General features: G+C 39.3%; 1 protein-coding gene and 1 long non-coding RNA gene across 7 annotated transcripts in view; one reads left to right on the top strand and one right to left on the bottom strand.

Annotated features, from left to right (window-relative positions):
• The window catches only part of LOC118905178, a 42,684-nt gene that overhangs the window by 4,012 nt on the left and 20,048 nt on the right, over positions 1-18,624 (top strand). The window contains exon 2 of the long non-coding RNA XR_005022174.1: positions 15,366-15,612. This is a non-coding gene — a long non-coding RNA (uncharacterized LOC118905178). The remainder of the gene's footprint in view (positions 1-15,365; positions 15,613-18,624) is intronic.
• PPIL6 (peptidylprolyl isomerase like 6) overlaps positions 3,363-18,624 on the bottom strand; it is a 35,440-nt gene continuing 20,178 nt past the window's right edge. For all 6 annotated transcript variants that reach the window (XM_036871655.1, XM_036871656.1, XM_036871659.1 and 3 more), the window contains 2 exons: positions 8,397-8,532; positions 3,363-3,563 (listed from right to left, as the gene is read on the bottom strand). In XM_036871655.1, coding sequence (XP_036727550.1) covers positions 3,452-3,563; positions 8,397-8,532 — 248 coding nt within the window. In that variant the 3' untranslated portion in view covers positions 3,363-3,451. The remainder of the gene's footprint in view (positions 3,564-8,396; positions 8,533-18,624) is intronic.

The raw sequence follows: 18,624 nt of genomic DNA, 5'->3' as shown, positions 1-18,624 counted from the left end.
CCAGATGGGAAGATAATTTTTATCAAATTTCTGCTATGTGTCAAGGATCATTAGTGGTGTCTTCACAAATTATCTCAATCCTCAAACCACTATGAGATAGATGTACCCCGATTTTACTAGTGAAATTGAAGCCCAAAAGTAGATAATAGTATTGTTATTGATTTTATAAATTTGCTCAGGGAACCACTGAAGTTTTAGAGCCTGAAGGGAGCTAACAACTTCTTTACTCCTATTTGTTCTTTTTACAAATGAAGAAAATGCAAGGTTAAGTGATTTGGGCACCATTTTGCTAGCTAGCTGGGACTAAAACAAACACACCTGATTTTAAATATGTATAAAATGTAAATAGTATGGAATCCTGATGTTGCCAGCCTATTCATTCATTAACAAATAGCTGGCATTGTTTGGAGTTGGGGAAAACATATTCTTTAGATAGAATTTAAAATATTTATCTCAAATCTCCCAAAATAAAAAAAATGAAGATACCACACTCTGCTTATTCACATGGCTTGGTGTAAGACAGAGCATATGTACTTGACTTTGCCATATCAGCATTTAGGGCTAGGTCACATAACTAACATTTTGTACAAAGCATCAGAATGCCTTTACTCTCATATTTGTAGACTTGGAAAAATTTAGAATTCCTTCTGTTTAATCAAATCAGAATCTTTCATTTTGGTTAAATCAAAGTCTTATATTTGGAGTTAATTGGGATAAGCTTCTGAGTCCTTTGTAACAATCAGTTTCTCCAAACGATATAGTTAAACATAAATCATTCTAAGACAATATATTCTAAGACAGAAGTATCAGTGCATGTACCTTTAAACGATGGCAGTAAGAACCACTGCATATATAGATCTGTGACTAAAGTTTCTACACAGCCTAAAATTGGGAAGTGAGAGCAAACAAAGTGACCATGAACTTGCTTGCCATCCTTTAGGCGGTTAGCAGAGTTCTACCTTTACATTGCAGCCAAACTGAAAAATAAGGGGAGCTGGCATCAGTTTCTTACACCCATGCAAATATCCCAGTTCCTTCACAATATCAGATAAATGCTTAATGCCCTAATATACAGGTTCATTGCCAGTAAGAATTGCTCTGCTGCTTGTTATTACATGACTAATGCCTGTAATGTTTTAACCAGGACCTTTGCAATGTGTCAGTTTCTTTCATCCCGTGCTTCAGGAGTTGCTGAGAGCCTCTGCGGCAAGCCCAGCGCCCCTTTGTTTGAGGTGTCACCAGTGTGACTGGAGGAACCCCTCCAAAGGCCCAGGGAGTGGATCCGGAGGCTTCATACAAACAGCTTGAATTCTCAGGTTGGCCAAAACTCCTAAGAGCAGAAGAAGAGGAGATACCTCCTCTTCAGTGTTTCCCAGATCTGGCTGTTAATCAGTCATTGAAGAGTTTTTTAAAAATACAAGTTCCTAGACAACACCCTGAAGGTCATATACCAGGATTTTATTAATCATACGTGTATCGAACACTTACAGCATAATTGGTCATATTCTAGGTCCTGTCTACAAATTCCTGATCCCCTGAACCCTCACAGCAGCTCTGTGTGGTAGGTACTACTGTTTTGAGATGAGGCAATAGAGGCACAGTGAAGTTCTTACCTGAGTTCATGCAGCAAGGGAAGGGCAGAGCCAGGATTCAAACTCAGGCTGTCTGGCTCTAGAACACACATTCTTAACATTCTGCTGCCCCTGGGTCACTTGAGAACGTGACACAGGCAGTACGCTTCCTCCCCATCCACCTCAGATCTTAGGATAGAACCATATGGCAATAGCAATGAAGCTGTTATGAGAAAGAGAGAGAGAGGAAGGGAGGGAGGGAGAGAGAGAGAGACAGGAAAAGAGAGAAAGAGGGCAGAGAGAGAAAAAGAGAGAGGGAAGGAGAGAGAAAGGAAGGAAGGGAGGAAGATAGATGTATATATAGATGCCCAATGGCAGGAGTTAGGGATGGTGGGGAGCAAGGGAGTAGGTTAACTGTAAAGGGCTAGCCCGAGGGAGGTTTTTGTGGTGCTGAAAAAGTTCTGTGTCTTTATTGTGGTGCCAGTCACACAGATCTACAATATACAGGATAAGATGACAACTCTGCCATTGTCAGTTGCCTGGTTTTGATGTTATACTATAGTGTAAGATAGGACCCCTGGGGAAACGGTGATCTGTACACAGGACTGCTCTGTTCTATTTTTGCAATTACTTGTGAATCTATAATCATTTCAAAATTAAAAATTTCTAAAAATCCTTTGCCTCCCTTTGGCAAGCCCCAAGTCAATTAGGGGGCTGTCTCCTTAAGATCAGCTCAAAGAGAGATTGTGCTTGGAAGACAGACCTTCACTTAAGGGCAAGAAAAGTGCAGTGGGTCTGGGCAGAGCAGCAGTTCGACAGCAGTGGTGGCGGCAGCTGAGCGGGGTCACCACTAACAGAGGCAAGCACCTCACTGACTGCAAAAAGGGGGCTGAAACATGTTGCTTATGTCTTGCAGTGATTCCCGAGTGACCAGTGCCCAGGTGGCTTAAATAAGAACCTCTGGGGAGAGAGCTAAGCGAATGCGCAGAATCCCTGTCCCACATCTAGAGACTCTGCAGGGCAAGGACAGGGTCCAGTAGTCTTTGTTGAAAAACTTCCCTAGGTGACATGGGTTTGAGAATCTCAGCTTAAGGAGCAGCTGATAAAGCTGGATCCCAGGAACATCTCAGGAGTCCACCACCACAGGGACTCTAACCGAGGCCCTTGGTTTTCATAGAGTTGGTATGGCTCAGAGACAAGCATTCTATTCATAAAACCATCTAAAGTGTATATCCTTCTCTGAATGTCATGTATAAACAACGAAATACTACAATGAATTTTTTTCTGTTGCCTCTCTTCTATTTGGTTATTTACCAATTTTCTTATGGCAGAAATATAATTACAGACACCAACATAATTCTGTTATAGGTACAAATGTTTTAGGATTCAAAGGCCATTAGGTACTGCTGCTAAATTAAGAATGGTTTTGGCTACAAGTAACAATAATCGACCAAGAAACAGGGATCTGTTTGTCTCAGATAGCAAGAAATCTAGACATAGGGAGTTGCTGGTATTGGTCCCGCAGCTCAAGAATTGGGGCTGACACCTCTGTTGTTCTCTTGGCCTTTCCTTCATGGCTCCAGCCTCTCTGCCTTCAAGACTGGATAGAGGGGAAGGGGCAGGACCACTGGCATTCTGCTGCTGTCTTACTGGCCAGAACAGTATCCCATGGCTACTCCTAGCTGCGAAGGAGGCTGGAAAATTGTGTATTTTGCTTTAGGCAAGAAAGGAAAATGGGGAGGGATTGGGTGTTGGGAGAGCTAACCTACAGCGTCCACCACAGCTTTCAAATCAAATTTTAACAAGCACTGTTTAATTAAATCTAGAAACAGCTGATCAGATGTACAATAAAAAACTGTCAGAAAATACTGATACGAAGGTTAGGCATAAAGCTCTCCACTGTCAATAATTACACATTGTTGTATTGGTCTTTCATTCTCTGTTGGAACCAATTCTAGTTGATGAAGAACATCTGTTCCTTCAATCAATTGCCTATATAGGAGAACAGAATGGAAAATTCAGTCAGTCATAAATTTTCACATTTAGCTTACATCCCTGAATTGAGTCCTATCTAGCTTAGCTAAGGCTGTTTCCTACAAATTAAATTAACATCAGTCATAAATACCTTAAATAGCTCTAGATATGTCCACTTTGCCATGCTCCTCCACACCTGCTCCGGGACCCTTCCAGTCTGTTATCCTCACTGCCATCAGAGCAATCTTTTAAAAATGCTAATGTGGTCTCACCTCCCCCACTTAAAACACTTCAATAATTTCCCATCATCCTTATGATAAAGACCAAAGGTCTCTCCCATGGCCAGCCTCCCCACTCCCCTTGAGGGTGCCTTGCAGCATGCTCCCTTGCTCTGTCGGCTCCAGCCAGACTGGCTCTCAGCACTTCAGCCACCGCCCCATGTGCCCTTCCTGCCACAGCTGTCTCCTTTGCTCTTGCCTCCCTCTGTCCCCTGGCCTGGTCACCTCCTGGCCTTCCTTCCGATCTTAGCCATCACTACCTTGGGGGATGTTTCCCAGACATCGCCCCCCTCCCCGCCCCGCTTATGTCAAGTTCCCCCTCTCCCTTATAGGAGTGATCAGGGATAAATTTGACATTTATTTCTATGCTTCTTGGATTAATTTCTGATTCTCCCCTGAGGGCAGAGATCATGCTTTTGCATAGTGCTCAGTGCCTGGCACAGAGTGGGCACCTCATTGCCATCCACTGAATACATGAATAAAAGACAGCCCAGAGCCATGCTAGTTCAGGTCTCTGTACATGTTCGCTGGCCACAAGCCAGAACTCCCCGAGTGGAACTAGACTTCTGATGGTTCTCTCAACTGAAAAAAGGCAGCAGAGGCCAGAGAGATAGCTCTAAACATAGGACTGTGCCCTCTGCCAGTGTTTGGGTTGAAGCGGTGGTTAAGGGGAAGGTGCAATTTCCATTTCATGATCCTTTACGGGGACAGTGTCAGTGTTGACGCTGACCATCTCTAGTCATTTCTTTTCTGGAGGGCTCTATTTTTGCCATCCCAATTAGAAAACATGACACAGAGCAGGACACAAGATACATTCTGAGGATGAAGAGCAGGGAATAAATGGACAGATTCACCTCTGTCCAAAGAGGCTGTGAAGCCTATTCTCCACATTGGTTTCACAAATACTGAATGGGCACCTACTGTGTGCACCTTTCCACTGTGACAGGCGTTAGGGCACAGAGTAAGTGAGACTCAGTTCCTATTTCAAGTTGTTCACAGTGTGCCAAAGAGGACAAAGAGGCAGTTTGATTTTGGTAGTTAGGGGGGTATTTCTGACCTAAGCCTTGAACAGGATTTTGGCAGACTGAAGGAAGGCAGAACGTAACAAGACAAGCAAAGGCCCAGAGGCTGTTCTGGGAGGGATGGTACTCTGGTCTGGCTGCAGCTCAGCTGCCATGTTCAAAGCTTCCAAATCTACATCTCTAGCCCTTGCCCATCTTGAATACCTACTCCTGGTATTCAGGAGTTGCCACCTGCCTGTCATACAGGTATCTTCACTTGAAACATAACTTGTCCTCCTTGAATTCATGATCTTCTCTCCCATATCCTCCTTCTTGTATTCTCTACTGTGGTGAATGGCACCAGCCATCCAACCAGTTCCAAAATCCTAGGAGTTCCTCCAGATCTTCACTGCCCCATATGGTAGCCAATAGCCACAGGTGGCTACTTAAATTAAATTAAATTAATTAAATTTAGTTCCTCAGTTGCACTTGCCACATTTCAAGTGCTAAGTGGCTTATGTGGCTAGTGGCTGTCATATTGGGCAGCACAGATCATAGTACATTTCCATCACTGCGAAAGTTCTGTTAGATACCATTGCTCTATACCTTTCCATAACCTCACCACCAACATCTAAATAGTCATAAAGTCTTGTTGAATCTAATTTCCAAATATCTTTTGAATTTTTCCATTTATCCCCTGCTTATCTGTACTGCCAGTGCCTTAGACTAGGACTTCATTTATGGCCTACTATTACCATTGCTTCTTTTTTTTTTTTTAACATCTTTATTGGAGTATAATTGCTTTACAATGGTGTGTTAGTTTCTGCTGTATAACAAAGTGAATCAGCTATAGTATACATATATCCCCATACCCCCTCTTGCATCTATCTCCCTCCCACCCTCCCTATCCCACCCCTCTAGGTGGTTACCATCGTTTCTTAACTGGCCTTTCTACCTTCATTTTCATCCTTTGCCAATTAATTCCTCACTTCTGCTAAAAAGAGATTTTTTTCAGAACAAGAACCTGGTCATGTTGCTCCCAATTAAAAATTCTCCCATGGCTTCCCAGCCCCTTCAGGTGGGGGTCTGTGCTCAGCAGCATGGCACCCACAGCCCTTTGAGAGCCGGGACTTGGCTGTCTCATCTTCTCCAGCCTCTACTCTCTCCATTTCCCCCTGGGCTCTAAGCTCTAGCCAAACTAAATGACTGGTAGATAGGATACTCCTTAGGGTCTCTCTACGGAGGTTCTTCACTCTTTCTAAAATTTATTTTACTCACTTTGATTTCCAGCCTTCTCTATCTGGCTAACTTCTACATGACTTTCAGTACTCATTTCACCTTCTCATGAAGCTTCCCATGACTCCTCCCCACTTTAGGGGTCCCTTATAATTAATTAATTCCTCCCCAGCACTATCCCCAACATATACCCCTTTGACCTATGTATGTGTGAATGGAGATCTTACAGGCTTATATTTTGGTATTCTTTCCCTGTGAAACCACAGGGCAGGGCCATCAACAAGACTGTGGGTTGATGCAATCTCCCCTAAAGGGCATTCCCAGTGTCATCCATCTGAAGACAAGGCAAGTGCATGTACCAGAAACTAGGTCTTGGAAGGAGGGTCTGTCTCAAATAGGAAAGGAAATTTCTGTATCTCTCTGGACCTTGCTAACCATGTCTGGGCTTCTGGAAGCTCAGATAAACCTGCGGGTGCTCTGTGATGATAGGGAAGAGAAAGCATCTTCCACTAGAGGCAGCTCTACAGCAGGGAAGGAGGGTATCCCTGAAGGAGTTAGTTATATTGTGTCAGATTATCTAGTTGCCTATTATGGTATTACTTTTCTGCTTCTCGCCTAGCGTTCTGTCAGGTGTTGTTTAAATATTTCAGCCCAGACTCAGCTGTAACTTGGAGGCTTAAGGGAAAAAAATTGAGATTATACTTAGGCTAGAGCAATAAAAGCAGTGCAGCGCCTCCCTGAGGCCAGTGTGTTGGTGATAACGAATTAGTGCGAGAGAGTCCCCTAAAGATGAATCACATAGAAAAAGGCAATCACCAAAAGGAGACCAAGCACTCCTCTCCACTACCATCCTGTAGGATCTGCATTGGCTTTTACTAAGGAGTTGGAGGGTACTTATTGGCTTGCCCTCTCTCCTGTATTCCCAGTGCACTCTTTACAGGGCTTGCATGTTCATGTCTCACTGTCTTACAGTTGTTGTGTTTTCCAACACACTATATAGGCTCCCCGAAGGGCGGAAGTTGTGCCACATCACTCTTGCCCCAGGACTGAGCACCGGGACTAGCACTTGTTAGGTGCCTAATAAAATGCTGGTTGAATGAATGGGTCAGAAGGCCAGCAGCAGTGAAGGCTGAAAAAAGATGCGGGGCCAGAGGGTGGAGGACCTGCAATGCCACTCTGAACTCTAGGCTCTATGCATCTGTGGGTGGAGGTGGTGAAGGAGGCACTAAATTTTTTAAAGTCATGTTTGCGTTTGAGAAAGGTACCTTTTGGAAGGATATAAAGGATCACCTAAGCATATGGTTGAAGGCAAGATACTACCAACAAGATGACAGGAAGATATTTAAAAGATCCAAGAAATTGTAAGAATTATTTGGATTTAAAAAATAATTGAAGAATGCATTTCAAAATCAGAATATAGTTTATTAAGACCAGGGAGGATGGAGGAAAATGCATTATTTTAGCTTATGTAGCTGTTAAAATCATCTCTTTAAAGAAGTCTCCTTTGGATGAAAATATACTTTCTGCTTTTTCAACCTGGAAATATCACCTGCATTACACTGAAGGAATAATTGTGCTTAAGTTTTTTTTTTAATTGTGCTTAAAATTAACATTGGCTTGGAATTTTTTCTGAGGATGAAGAGTCAGTAATTATCCCTGTGGAGTAGCTGGAATAATCTAATATTCAGAAAAGTTCTGACACCTTATACATCATTTCAGGAAAGACAAAGTAAGCTTCAATTTATATTCATTTCAGTAATCAAACACAGAGATATGAAACACGGGAGTGATGAAAAGTATAGTCACCATCCATATTCGGTCCACATGCCTATAAGCATCTTGCTAATAATATTCTAGTAATTATTACCTGAGATATTTCCATATTTTAAATTGCTCAGTAAAATAAAAAGTTACTTGTAGCTTGGACGATTTTATCTCTCTCTTCACAATGTTCATGGACAATTACATAAATGGCTTCACCTCACTTCTGCATCTAAATATATCTAGATTATTAAGAACTATGGTGTTAATAGTTACTAAGAATTGACAATATCCTTGAGGCTGAAGATCCATAGAAGGATGGATGATGGATGGATGGATGGATGCACAGGACATTATAATGGCTGTGCCTAAATGGTTTCCGTGTTTATTATAGATAGCAAGCTTCTTATGAAATACTTACTTCTGAACATGTTTGTCTACAGTATTTGTATTACTTTTGCTTTTAAGTTCTATTTTTAGTTACCCGTAGACTGTGTACAATACTTACCCACATCTTTTTGAACCACATTTTTATATATATGAATATTATATAGACGAACTTACAATGCACATACCCAAAAGCCACATATTTTCTGTCTAGATAGGGAGCTGCTTGTAGTGTGATGTAGAATTGTGACCCATTGCTGTGACGGCCTTTGTTGACCATTCCAAGAACTCCCCTTTTATTATGAGGAATTGAGAAGTTTTCATCTAGAAAAGACAATATGCAATAGGTCACTAAACTATTTCTATTTTCTTGATTGATAGTAATACATAAAGCACAAACAATGCTTGGTAACAAGGGTTCTCAATCATATTTAGCAATATATCCCAAATTGTAAATATTCTATTTGTTTCATATTACTTTCACTCAACTGGGCTGTTAAAAAAGAGAAGCTGGAAAGTCTTAGACCTATTTGAGCATTTACCTTTAGTTTATCATTAATATAGCTAAAAACAAGTGTGCTAAGAAAATAGATAATGTAAAAGGAAGAACTTGAAATTAATAATATAAAAGGAAGCACATACCTTTTTTTAGGAATAAAAGTCAGCAAACATTCTTGTATTGTTTTGGCAGTAATATTTTATTCAAACTATCAATGTGATTATTAAAAATGACTCCTTGGAGAAACCTTTCACAGGCAGACCCTTCCCCTCACAGCATCTTCTGCAGACCTCTATTATAGTCTTTAAAACACTTTATGTAATTGTTTACAGGCTGTTTCATGTTTGTGAAGGCAGGGGCTTTATCTCATCATCGCTTTACCCCCAGGGCCTCCTAGCACATTACTTGGCACATGTGTGGCCTTAAATATTGATGATGAAAATAAGTTAATTTATGCTTATTTTTAGTAGTCTTTAAACAAATTTTAATCTCAAACCATATATGGGTTGACCAAGATTTTATGGAAAGTGATTTTTTTAGTGTAAGATTAACAAGTAAAGAGAATTATACGGTGATTATCGGGCCACCATTTTCAGGAAGAACCATTTCCAGCATGAAATAAGATTTGCCTCCAAACTCAAAAACACAGAAGGAAGTAATAGAAGAGAAATTCAGTAAAAGTTTTCATTCAATAACTTTATCAAATTCTGGGAATAATTGAGAGATACGAATATTAACTGTCAAGATTTTCTTAAACTGCAATTGCTGACTATTCTCATTTTAAGTTTCAGAGCTAAGCCAACAAAGCAATTAAGCCATATCTATGGTGGTTACTTTTAGCTTGTTAAACTGCACACTGAATAAAGACCTCTGAAATCTTATGAAATGAAAATAAAGTATTTTTTTGCCAATATAGCTTTATAATTACATTGATACTCCATATTCATTTCAGTGGAATAGAGAATAGCCCGTTAATTTCACAGAAAATCACATGGCATAGAAATCTGCCCAAGCAGAGATTCAGAGAGTTTTAACAAAATGGTATTTGTCATTGCTCTTAGATATTATGATCAATTTTTCTTAAATTCTGAAAGTAATTGGAAAGAAAATTTATAGAGTTGTAACATTTTTACCAAAAATTCTGTGATTATGGGAGAACTTTTAAAGCATTAAGGGTGTAACTTTGTTTGAAAGAGAAATCAGAATTCACCTGCTGAAGAAAATCAGTTTCTGAATTTATTTAATATAAAACTCATTCTGATGTTTATAATGAAAGCAACTACTGCTTTCTCAAGTTTGGGGAAACTGCCTCTATTCTCTCTGGTAAGGGAATAAGCAGACAATTTGGGACATTTCTATATAATTTTCTGAAGACAATAATGTCAAGTAGAAATTGGACTTGAATCCTGCAACATCAATTTTTTAAACCTACTGCCCTAATTTTACCAGCATATTTAAATAATAATAGCTTTTCACTAATCATTTATTGTTATATAAAAGTAAATTGGGTGTGCTACCTAGATTTTTAAACTGCTGCTTTAATGAAATATTTTATTTTTTATATTTTTAATTGAAGTATAGTTAATTTACAGTATTATATTAGTGTCAGGTGTACAGCATAGTGATTCAGTATTTTTACAGATTATATTCCATTAAAAGTTATTACAAGATAATGGCTATAATTCCCTGTGCTATATAAGATATCCTTGTTTTTCTGTTTTATACATAGGGGTATGTATCTCTTAATCTCATATCCCTACCTTGCCCTTCCCCCCTTCCCTCTCCCCTCTGGTAACCACTGGTTTGTTCTCTATATTTGTGAGTCTGTCTCTGTTTTGTTATATACATTCATTTGTATTATTTTTTAGATTCTACATATAAGTGATAACATACAGTATTTATCTTTCTTTGACTTATTTCACTAAGCATAATATTCTCTCAGTCCATTCACGTTGCTACAGATGGCAGTATTTCATTCTTCTTTATCACTGAGTAATATCCCATTGTATATATATATATATATGTATGTGTGTATATATATATATATACATACATATATATCCCACATGTTCTTTATCCATTTATCTGTTGATGGACACTTAGGGTGCTTCCATAGCTTGGCTATTGTAAGTAGTGCTGCTTTGAACATTGGGGTGCATGTATCTTTTCGAATTAGTGTTCTTGTGTTTTCTGGACATATACCCAGGAGTGGAATTGCTGGATCATATTGTAGTTCTATTTTCAGTTTTTTGAGGAACCTCCATACTGTTTTCCATAGTGGCTACACCAACTGCATTCCCACCAGTAGTGTACAACTGTTCTTTTTCTCCACATCCTCTCCAACATTTGATATTTGTAGACTTTTTGATGATGGCCATTCTGACTGGTGTGAAGTGATACCTCAGTGTAGTTTTGATTTGCATTTCTCTAATAATTAGTGATGTTGAGCATCTTTTCACCTGCCTGTTGGCCATCTGTATGTCTTCTTTGGAAAAATGTCTATTCAGGTCTTCTACCCATTTGATAGGGTTGTTTTCTTTTCTTTTTTTTTTTGATATTGAGTTGTATGAGCTGTTTACATGTTTTGGAGATATTAACCCCCGTCAGTCATATCATTTGCAAATATTTTATCCCATTCAGTCGGTTGTGTCTTTGTTTTGTGGATGTCTTCCTTAGCTGTGCAAAAGCTTTTAAGTTTAATTAGGCTATTTGTTTATTTTTGCTTTAATTTCTTTTGCCTTAAGAAACAAAGATGCAAAGCAATCTACAGATTTAATGCACTCCCTATCAAAATACCCATGACATTTTTCACAGAACTAGAACAAATAATCCTAAAATTCATATGAAACCACAAAATACCCCAAACTGCCAAAGCAACCTTGGAAAAAAAAGAACAAAGCTGAAGGTACCACCCTCCCAGACTTCAAAATATACTACAAAACTACAGTAATCAAAACAGCATGGCACTGGCACAAAAACGGACACATAGATCAGTGGATCAGAATAAAGAGCCCAGAAATAAATCCATGCACCCATGGTCAATTAATCTACAACAAAGGAGGCAAGAATATACAATGGAGAGGAGACAGTCTCTTCAGTAAGCTGGGAAAACTGGACAGCTACATGTAAAACAATGAGATTAGAACATGCCCTCACGCTATATACAAAAATAAACTCAAAATGGATTAAAGACCTAAATGTAAAACCTGAAACCATAAAACTCCTAGATGAGAACATAGGCAGAACACTCTCTTTGACATTGAAATATTTATTTTAAAACATGTTGATTGTGTACATGACGTTAGGAATAAATAGCCAAGTGTTTATCAGTACTTGAATGGATAGATTATTCGGGTATATCATAATATTAAACAGTAGTGAAAATGAGAGAATTCCAGCTATAGACGACATGGATGAATCTCATAGGCAGTGATGAACAAAAGAAACAAGACACAAAGAATGCCTGGCATATGAGTCCATTTATATAAAGTCCAAAGATAGTCAATAACTCTGTTATTTAGGGATCCATACACAAGTGTTTAACAAGAAAAGCAAGGGAAAAGTCAGGTTAGTGGTTACCTCTAATAGGGAGATGGAGTTATTATTGAGGATGGACAAATGGGGTGCTTCTGGCATGCTGGCAGTTTTTATTTCTTGAAAAAGATGGTAATATGGGGGGTTGCTTTATAATTTTTTTTTTAAGTTTATTTTTTTTAATATATTTAAAAAAATATTTTTATTTATGTATTTACTTGGCTGCGCCTGGTTGCAGCATGTGAGCTCTTAGTTGCAGCATGTGGGATCTAGTTCCCTGACCAGGTATCGAACCCAGGCCCCCTGCATTGGCAGCACGGAGTCTTAGCCAGTGGACCACCAGGGAAGTCCCTATAATTATTTTTAAATTGTACATATGCAGTTTCTCTATATAAGATAAATCTCACAATTTAAAAAAATGAATAGCCCTTAAATGGCTACCCAGACCACATTATATTCAGTTCTTATTTCTACTAAAAAATACTTTTGTATAACTTAGTTGCATTATTGAATATTGACAGTGCATCAGGCTGTCTGCTTTTTATTAATGTTCACTTTCATTTAAAGACAAGGAGGGACTTCCCTGATGGCACAGTGGTTGAGAATCCGCCTGCCAATGCAGGGGACACAGTTTCGAGCCCTGGCCCAGAAAGATCCCACATGCCGCAGAGCAACTAAGCCCATGGGCCACAACTACTGAGCCTGGACTCTGGAGCCCGTGAGCTACAACTACTGAAGCCCATGCTCCTAGAGCCTGTGTTCCGCAACAAGGGAAGCCACCACAATAAGAAGCCCATGCACCACAACAAAGAATAGCCCCCGCTCGCTGCAACGAGAGAAAGCCCACACGCAGCAACAAAGACCCAATGCAGCCAAAAATAAATAAATAAATAAATTTATTTAAAAAAATAATAAAGACAAGGAGATCTAGGAATTAGACAAATGGATTTTAAGTGCTATATCTGTGAATTAGGGCACATGCTAATGTTAAGAAACTGTTCTACTTAATGTAACAAGGATAATACTGTATTTAAAAAATATATTCCTTTTTTTCTTCTGCTTTTCATATAAATAACGTTTTCTCTACTCAGCTCAAGCCATGGAGTCACCAATCCTTTGAGAGTGGGAAGGATTAGGGATATAAGGAATACAAGGTGGCGGCGGGAAAGGGTTGATATTCAGCTTCTAACTTCAAAACAGGATTTGGGAAGAGAAAAAAAGTTGTGATTCAAAATAAAGCAGGGCTTCCCTGGTGGCGCAGTGGTTAAGAATCTGCCTGCCAATGCAGGGGACACGGGTTCGAGTCCTGGCCCGGGAAGATCCCACATGCTGTGGAGCAACTAAGCCCGTGCACCACAACTACTGAGCCAGTGCTCTAGAGCCCGTGAGCCACAACTACTGAGCCCACGTGCCACAACTACAGAAGCCCACATGCCTAGAGCCTGTGCTCAGCAACAAGAGAAGCCACTGCAATGAGAAGCCCGTGCACCACAAGGAAGAGTAGCCCCTGCTTGCTGCAACTAGAGAAAGCCCATGCACAGCAATGAAGACCCAACGCAGCCAAAAATAAATAAATAAATTAAAAAATAAATAAATAAAGCAAAACAGACTTTCCTCAAGTTAAAAAAAAAAAGATTAACCAATTTATAAAACAATCAACTAATTGAATTATACATATATTTCATTCTTTTAAATTCACTGTGTTAAGCTTAATAAAAGTGGTTTTTGTGGTTGTGATTGTTTTTAACAAGCCCTGGGTTTTAATTCTGCACCTCATGGAAATACAGTCCAATGAGAGAAATGTGGAGGAAGGTCTGGCTGTCAACAACGTATTAACATTCCATGTGGAGGCGGGGGGTGGTGAGTATAAATGGAGGAGGGAAACCCATGCTTTAGCTGTACTGAGTACTGGTCCTGTGCTCTCTCTTTCAGCCACTCATTTCTCCTTCTGGAGCATCTCTCCTTTTCACTTGACTGTGTGAAGTGAAACACACAGACAAACTGAGGAATCAGAGTTTCCCTAAACCCACCAGGCTCCCTTGGCACCAGAGGAGCCAGGCATCCAGCTGGAGACTGAATCCCCATAGTATCTAAGGATGGGGGCAAAGGGGAATGGACGGCGGCACAGGGATGTCCAAAGGGGCAAGTGAAGAAATGAGCCAAGAGATCAGTCTCCTACTGGACAGAAGACCCAAGTTCTGCCCAGAATTGCACCTCCAAGCAGAAAGAGTTTGGGTGATCTGATAATGGCCATGGGGTGGAGAGGTATGGTAGACTCTCATCAGGGATTAAGGATGCCAGGAAAGCTGCCCAAACGTCCTTTCCTTGTCTGCAACGTCTTATTTTCAGACCTAGCTCAGAGCTGCTCTGGGTGCCGCCCCCAGATCTCCCAGGCAGCTGTTCTTTCCTTTTTCATACAGCACTGGGTTCTTCCTCTGTAATGGCGATGGGCACCGCGCCTGTATTTTATCTGTTTAAATATCTGTCTGTACAAAAACACTAAAATCCTGGAGTGTGGAAACTTGGTCACATCATCTTTGTTTCCTAAGGTCCTAGTACCATGTTGGCACCTAACTAAGAGTTTAAAGTTCTATGAGTAAATAAATGAGTGGTGTCACTTGCATGATTTCATTTGATAAAGCTGTCTCCACATGAATTTAGAAGGAAAACTAGCTTTTACTTTTCCCTTTTCCTTTGGCCATTGATTGAATATTATTTTTTTAAACCTTTTCATTGTATTAAAATATAGACACAAAAAGCCATGGAACACTATAGTTAGAATTATTGTTAATTATTGTTAAAAGTTATTATAAGGCAAATACCCTTTTAACCACCATTCAAGAAAAAGAACTTTGCCAGCCTTCCCTCCACAGGTTCTACCTCTATCCCTTTCTTTTTTTACACTTTATCTGTTAATGAACCTAAGTTATTTCACCTCTAGAATTTCTCCCAGGCCAGAGTTTGCCGATTGCGCACACGGTGCAGTTCAACAGGTTTCTCTGTTCCCTGTCCTGTGGGTTCTGTGCTAATACTTGTGTTGAAGATGCAGATTGTTTCACCTTGATTGATATATTAGGGAGGGAATGACTTGAGCATGATGAATCTCACCCCTGCTTTAATGCAGTTCCCTCCAGGAGAACCACCAGGCGAATGTAGGAAGCTGCCTCTGCTGAACTGAGCTAGCTACCCAGGAACACACACACCTCAGACGTGACCAGCCACATCCGTCACCACGTATGACCTGCGTCCACCCACATGTGGAGTTACAGTTTCCCTCTGGCTGCAGAGAATGCTCCTTCCACCACCTCAAGATCACTCACAAGCTGCAGCTCTTCCCATGCCACCTCCACAGATGTCAAGGGGTTTTCAGGGTAAAGTGCCTTATTTATTATGGTACTGATGTATTTCTTGACCACATAATATATATAAAACTGTGTTACTGTTTTTATTAGGTTATTAACTTATTAATGTGTCACCGAGGAAGTTTTTTTACCTCAGTTTTGCCATAAGTCCTGTGGTTTTCATTGCATGATTTTACATAGCACAGAGATTTTTAAGAACACATTATAGCAGAACTGATTGCATTTCTCGCAAATTGGGAGCTAGGTCCAACAGCTTCATCAGACTCTTGTTCTGTCCCTTTGGTAGTGTGTCCTCTCAACAGAAGGCTCATACTGTCTGATTGCCTCTGTTTTTGTGAAGTTAGCTGATGCAGGAAATGCCTACATCCATTATTTCCCTGGAGGCAGCAAAATGGTGACATTCTAATTTTATTTTTCCTTTTCATTATTAATTGGAATACTTTTATAACAAGATGTTTCCCCTTATCTACAGTTTGGTATAGTTCCTATAGGAAAGGCAAGATAAATGCTTGATTCTTTACCTATATTTATCAGTTTTCAAGATAATGAATTCATTTCCTATCATTCCCCCAGAGGTGAGCAAGTAGGTTTTATTTTATAATATAATATCATTATGAACTCATGGATTTAAAATATTTGTTGGGTTTCAATCAACTGTAATTACTATTCAAATAATTTCATCTTTGGCCAGTGAGAGACTCTTCAAGTTGGCTCCTGAGCCCTTTGCCATGACCCGAGTAAATCTTTAATAGCGCTCCTGGCTATCTGATGCCATGATAGCATGACTGAGGTTCCAGGCTCATTTCAAAATTTCCTGTCTCAGAACTGGAATCTGCCATTTGTCCCAGAGGCCCTGGTTTCTTTAATCAAGAAATGACATTTCAAAACAACAATCTAAATTCCAGGAGTGTATGTCATTACTCGGCTGGTCATTGTTTAGAGATGAATTCCATGGGTAGAACTATAGATACAGGTATAGATTAGATATAGATATAGATATAGATACAGATATGATACTTCTTGAGTTTAAAGTGATATTTCCAATTCAAATTCAGGACTATGGAATATTTTACTTATTAACCTCTATCGTATTTCATCTGTATCTCCTTTCTTCCACATTGAAGATTCCAGTTCTCAAGGACACAGGAAATGATGAAATTAGAAATTCCCATAATTACTTACTTGTTTTTTCCTACATTATATATATAACAATCTCAAAATAATATTAATAATACCATCACCAGTAAAATTTACTGAAAATAGTTTAAAATTTTGCATATATTCTCCCCATTTCTTTCATTTAAAAAAAATTGTTAGACTAAGCATGTAGTCATTGTATATACCATACTCTCACCCTTTTAATCCTCATTAAATTTTAGTTTTATAAGTAACTGTATGATTAATGCTCACCACCAGTTCTTCTTTCAGGGTCCCTCTTGTAATTTGGCTGAATGAAACTCATGCTACAGTCACTGATTCCTCAGGAAGGACTCATGACAACACTATTCCCTAGAGTTTTACATGTTGATAACTCTGTGTGCCCTTTATAATTCAAATTCAGTTTGACTGGATATAAAGTCCCCAGTTCACTTTTCATTTCCTTGAGCCATCCTAAATATATTACTGTATTTTCTTCTGGCATAAGTGTATGATGATAATGTACTTTTCTTTCCCTTATAAATCACTTGCTGTTTTTGCCTACCTGCCCAAGGAATTTTTTTCTTTCTCTTTAGTATCTAATAACGTTAGTAAAAAATGTCTGGTGTTGGTTATTCTGGTTCAGTATTGTCCGGTAGCTGTGTGTTCTTTCAGTAAGTAGTTTCAAGTTTTTAAACAGATACTTTTTACTTGAGGTATAAGCATGCAGTAAAATGCATATATCTTAGATGTTCACTTTGATGCATTTTGACAGTTGGGTATAGTTGTGTAATCACCACCCAAAACAAAATATAGAATATCAAATCCTTTTTTATTTCAGGAACGTTGTCTTTAATTATAATTCTTAGTGTTTGTTCCGTTCCCTTGCATTGGTTTAATTCCTTAGGAATACTTATCATCTGTATGCTGGATCTTCTCTTTCTATCTTTAATATTTATCACTTTCTTGTAAATCCTTTTTATCTTTCTTCATCTCTTTTTGGTTTAAAAAAATTTCCTTCTTCTACCTTCTACTTCTCTTATTTTTTAATTTTTTGGCTATGCCACACAGCATGTAGGATCTTAGTTCCTCAACCGAGGATTGAACCCATGCCCCCTGCATTGGCAGGGCAGAGTCTTAACCACTGGACTGCCTATTTGGTCTTGTGTTCCTTCTAATTTGTTCATTTCTGAAATTTTCTTTTATTGTTAATTCTTTTCTTTAGTTCTGTAACCTCATGTCTAAAGCTTCCTCATTTTGATTTATGAGTTCTTTCCTGTCTTATTTCATTGTCTTCATGTCTTTTAGCTTGTTTTGAAATTGTTACAGTTTTGCTCTGTTCTGTGAGCCTTCTTTCTAGGGTATTTTCATTATCTGTAGCAATGTTACTGTGCTCCTTTTTTTTTTTTTTCTTAAATAATCATGAAAATTTCTGCTGCTTTTTAATGCAACTTTCGTTTTATGTAAAATTAGTATTCCTCAATGTTTAGAAGTAGGTGTGGCTTTAGAAGGAAGGTAGTTTTCCTAACTTCACAAAGTTCCCTCTTGTGCTGTTTTCATGTGTCGTTCAGCTGTGTGGTAACTTGCTTTCTGAGATTTCCTGACTCTGTTGCCTTTCCCTCTTTATCAGTGTTGTCCCGATAGCTGCATAATTTTTATTCCATTCCCAGCACTTCTTCCTCAGTGAGGGCCTGTCCTGGAAGAGAGGCCTTTCAGATCGGTTTTGAGGGTTCGCAGAGGTTAGACTGCTCCAGCCTCCTCAAGCCTTATGAGGGGCTCCATGCACTCACCTGCTATTGCCTATTGTGGGGTTCTGTACTCTCAGCTCTGTCAGATGCCCTGCTTTCTCTCACATACATGCTGATACCATGCAGATTTTGTGGC

The sequence above is a fragment of the Balaenoptera musculus genome, chromosome 12 (assembly GCF_009873245.2).
Source record: "Balaenoptera musculus isolate JJ_BM4_2016_0621 chromosome 12, mBalMus1.pri.v3, whole genome shotgun sequence".
Classification (NCBI taxonomy): Eukaryota; Metazoa; Chordata; class Mammalia; order Artiodactyla; family Balaenopteridae; genus Balaenoptera; species Balaenoptera musculus.
The sequence above is the reverse complement of the archived record's forward strand: the minus strand, read 5'-3'. Positions and strand labels throughout refer to the sequence as shown.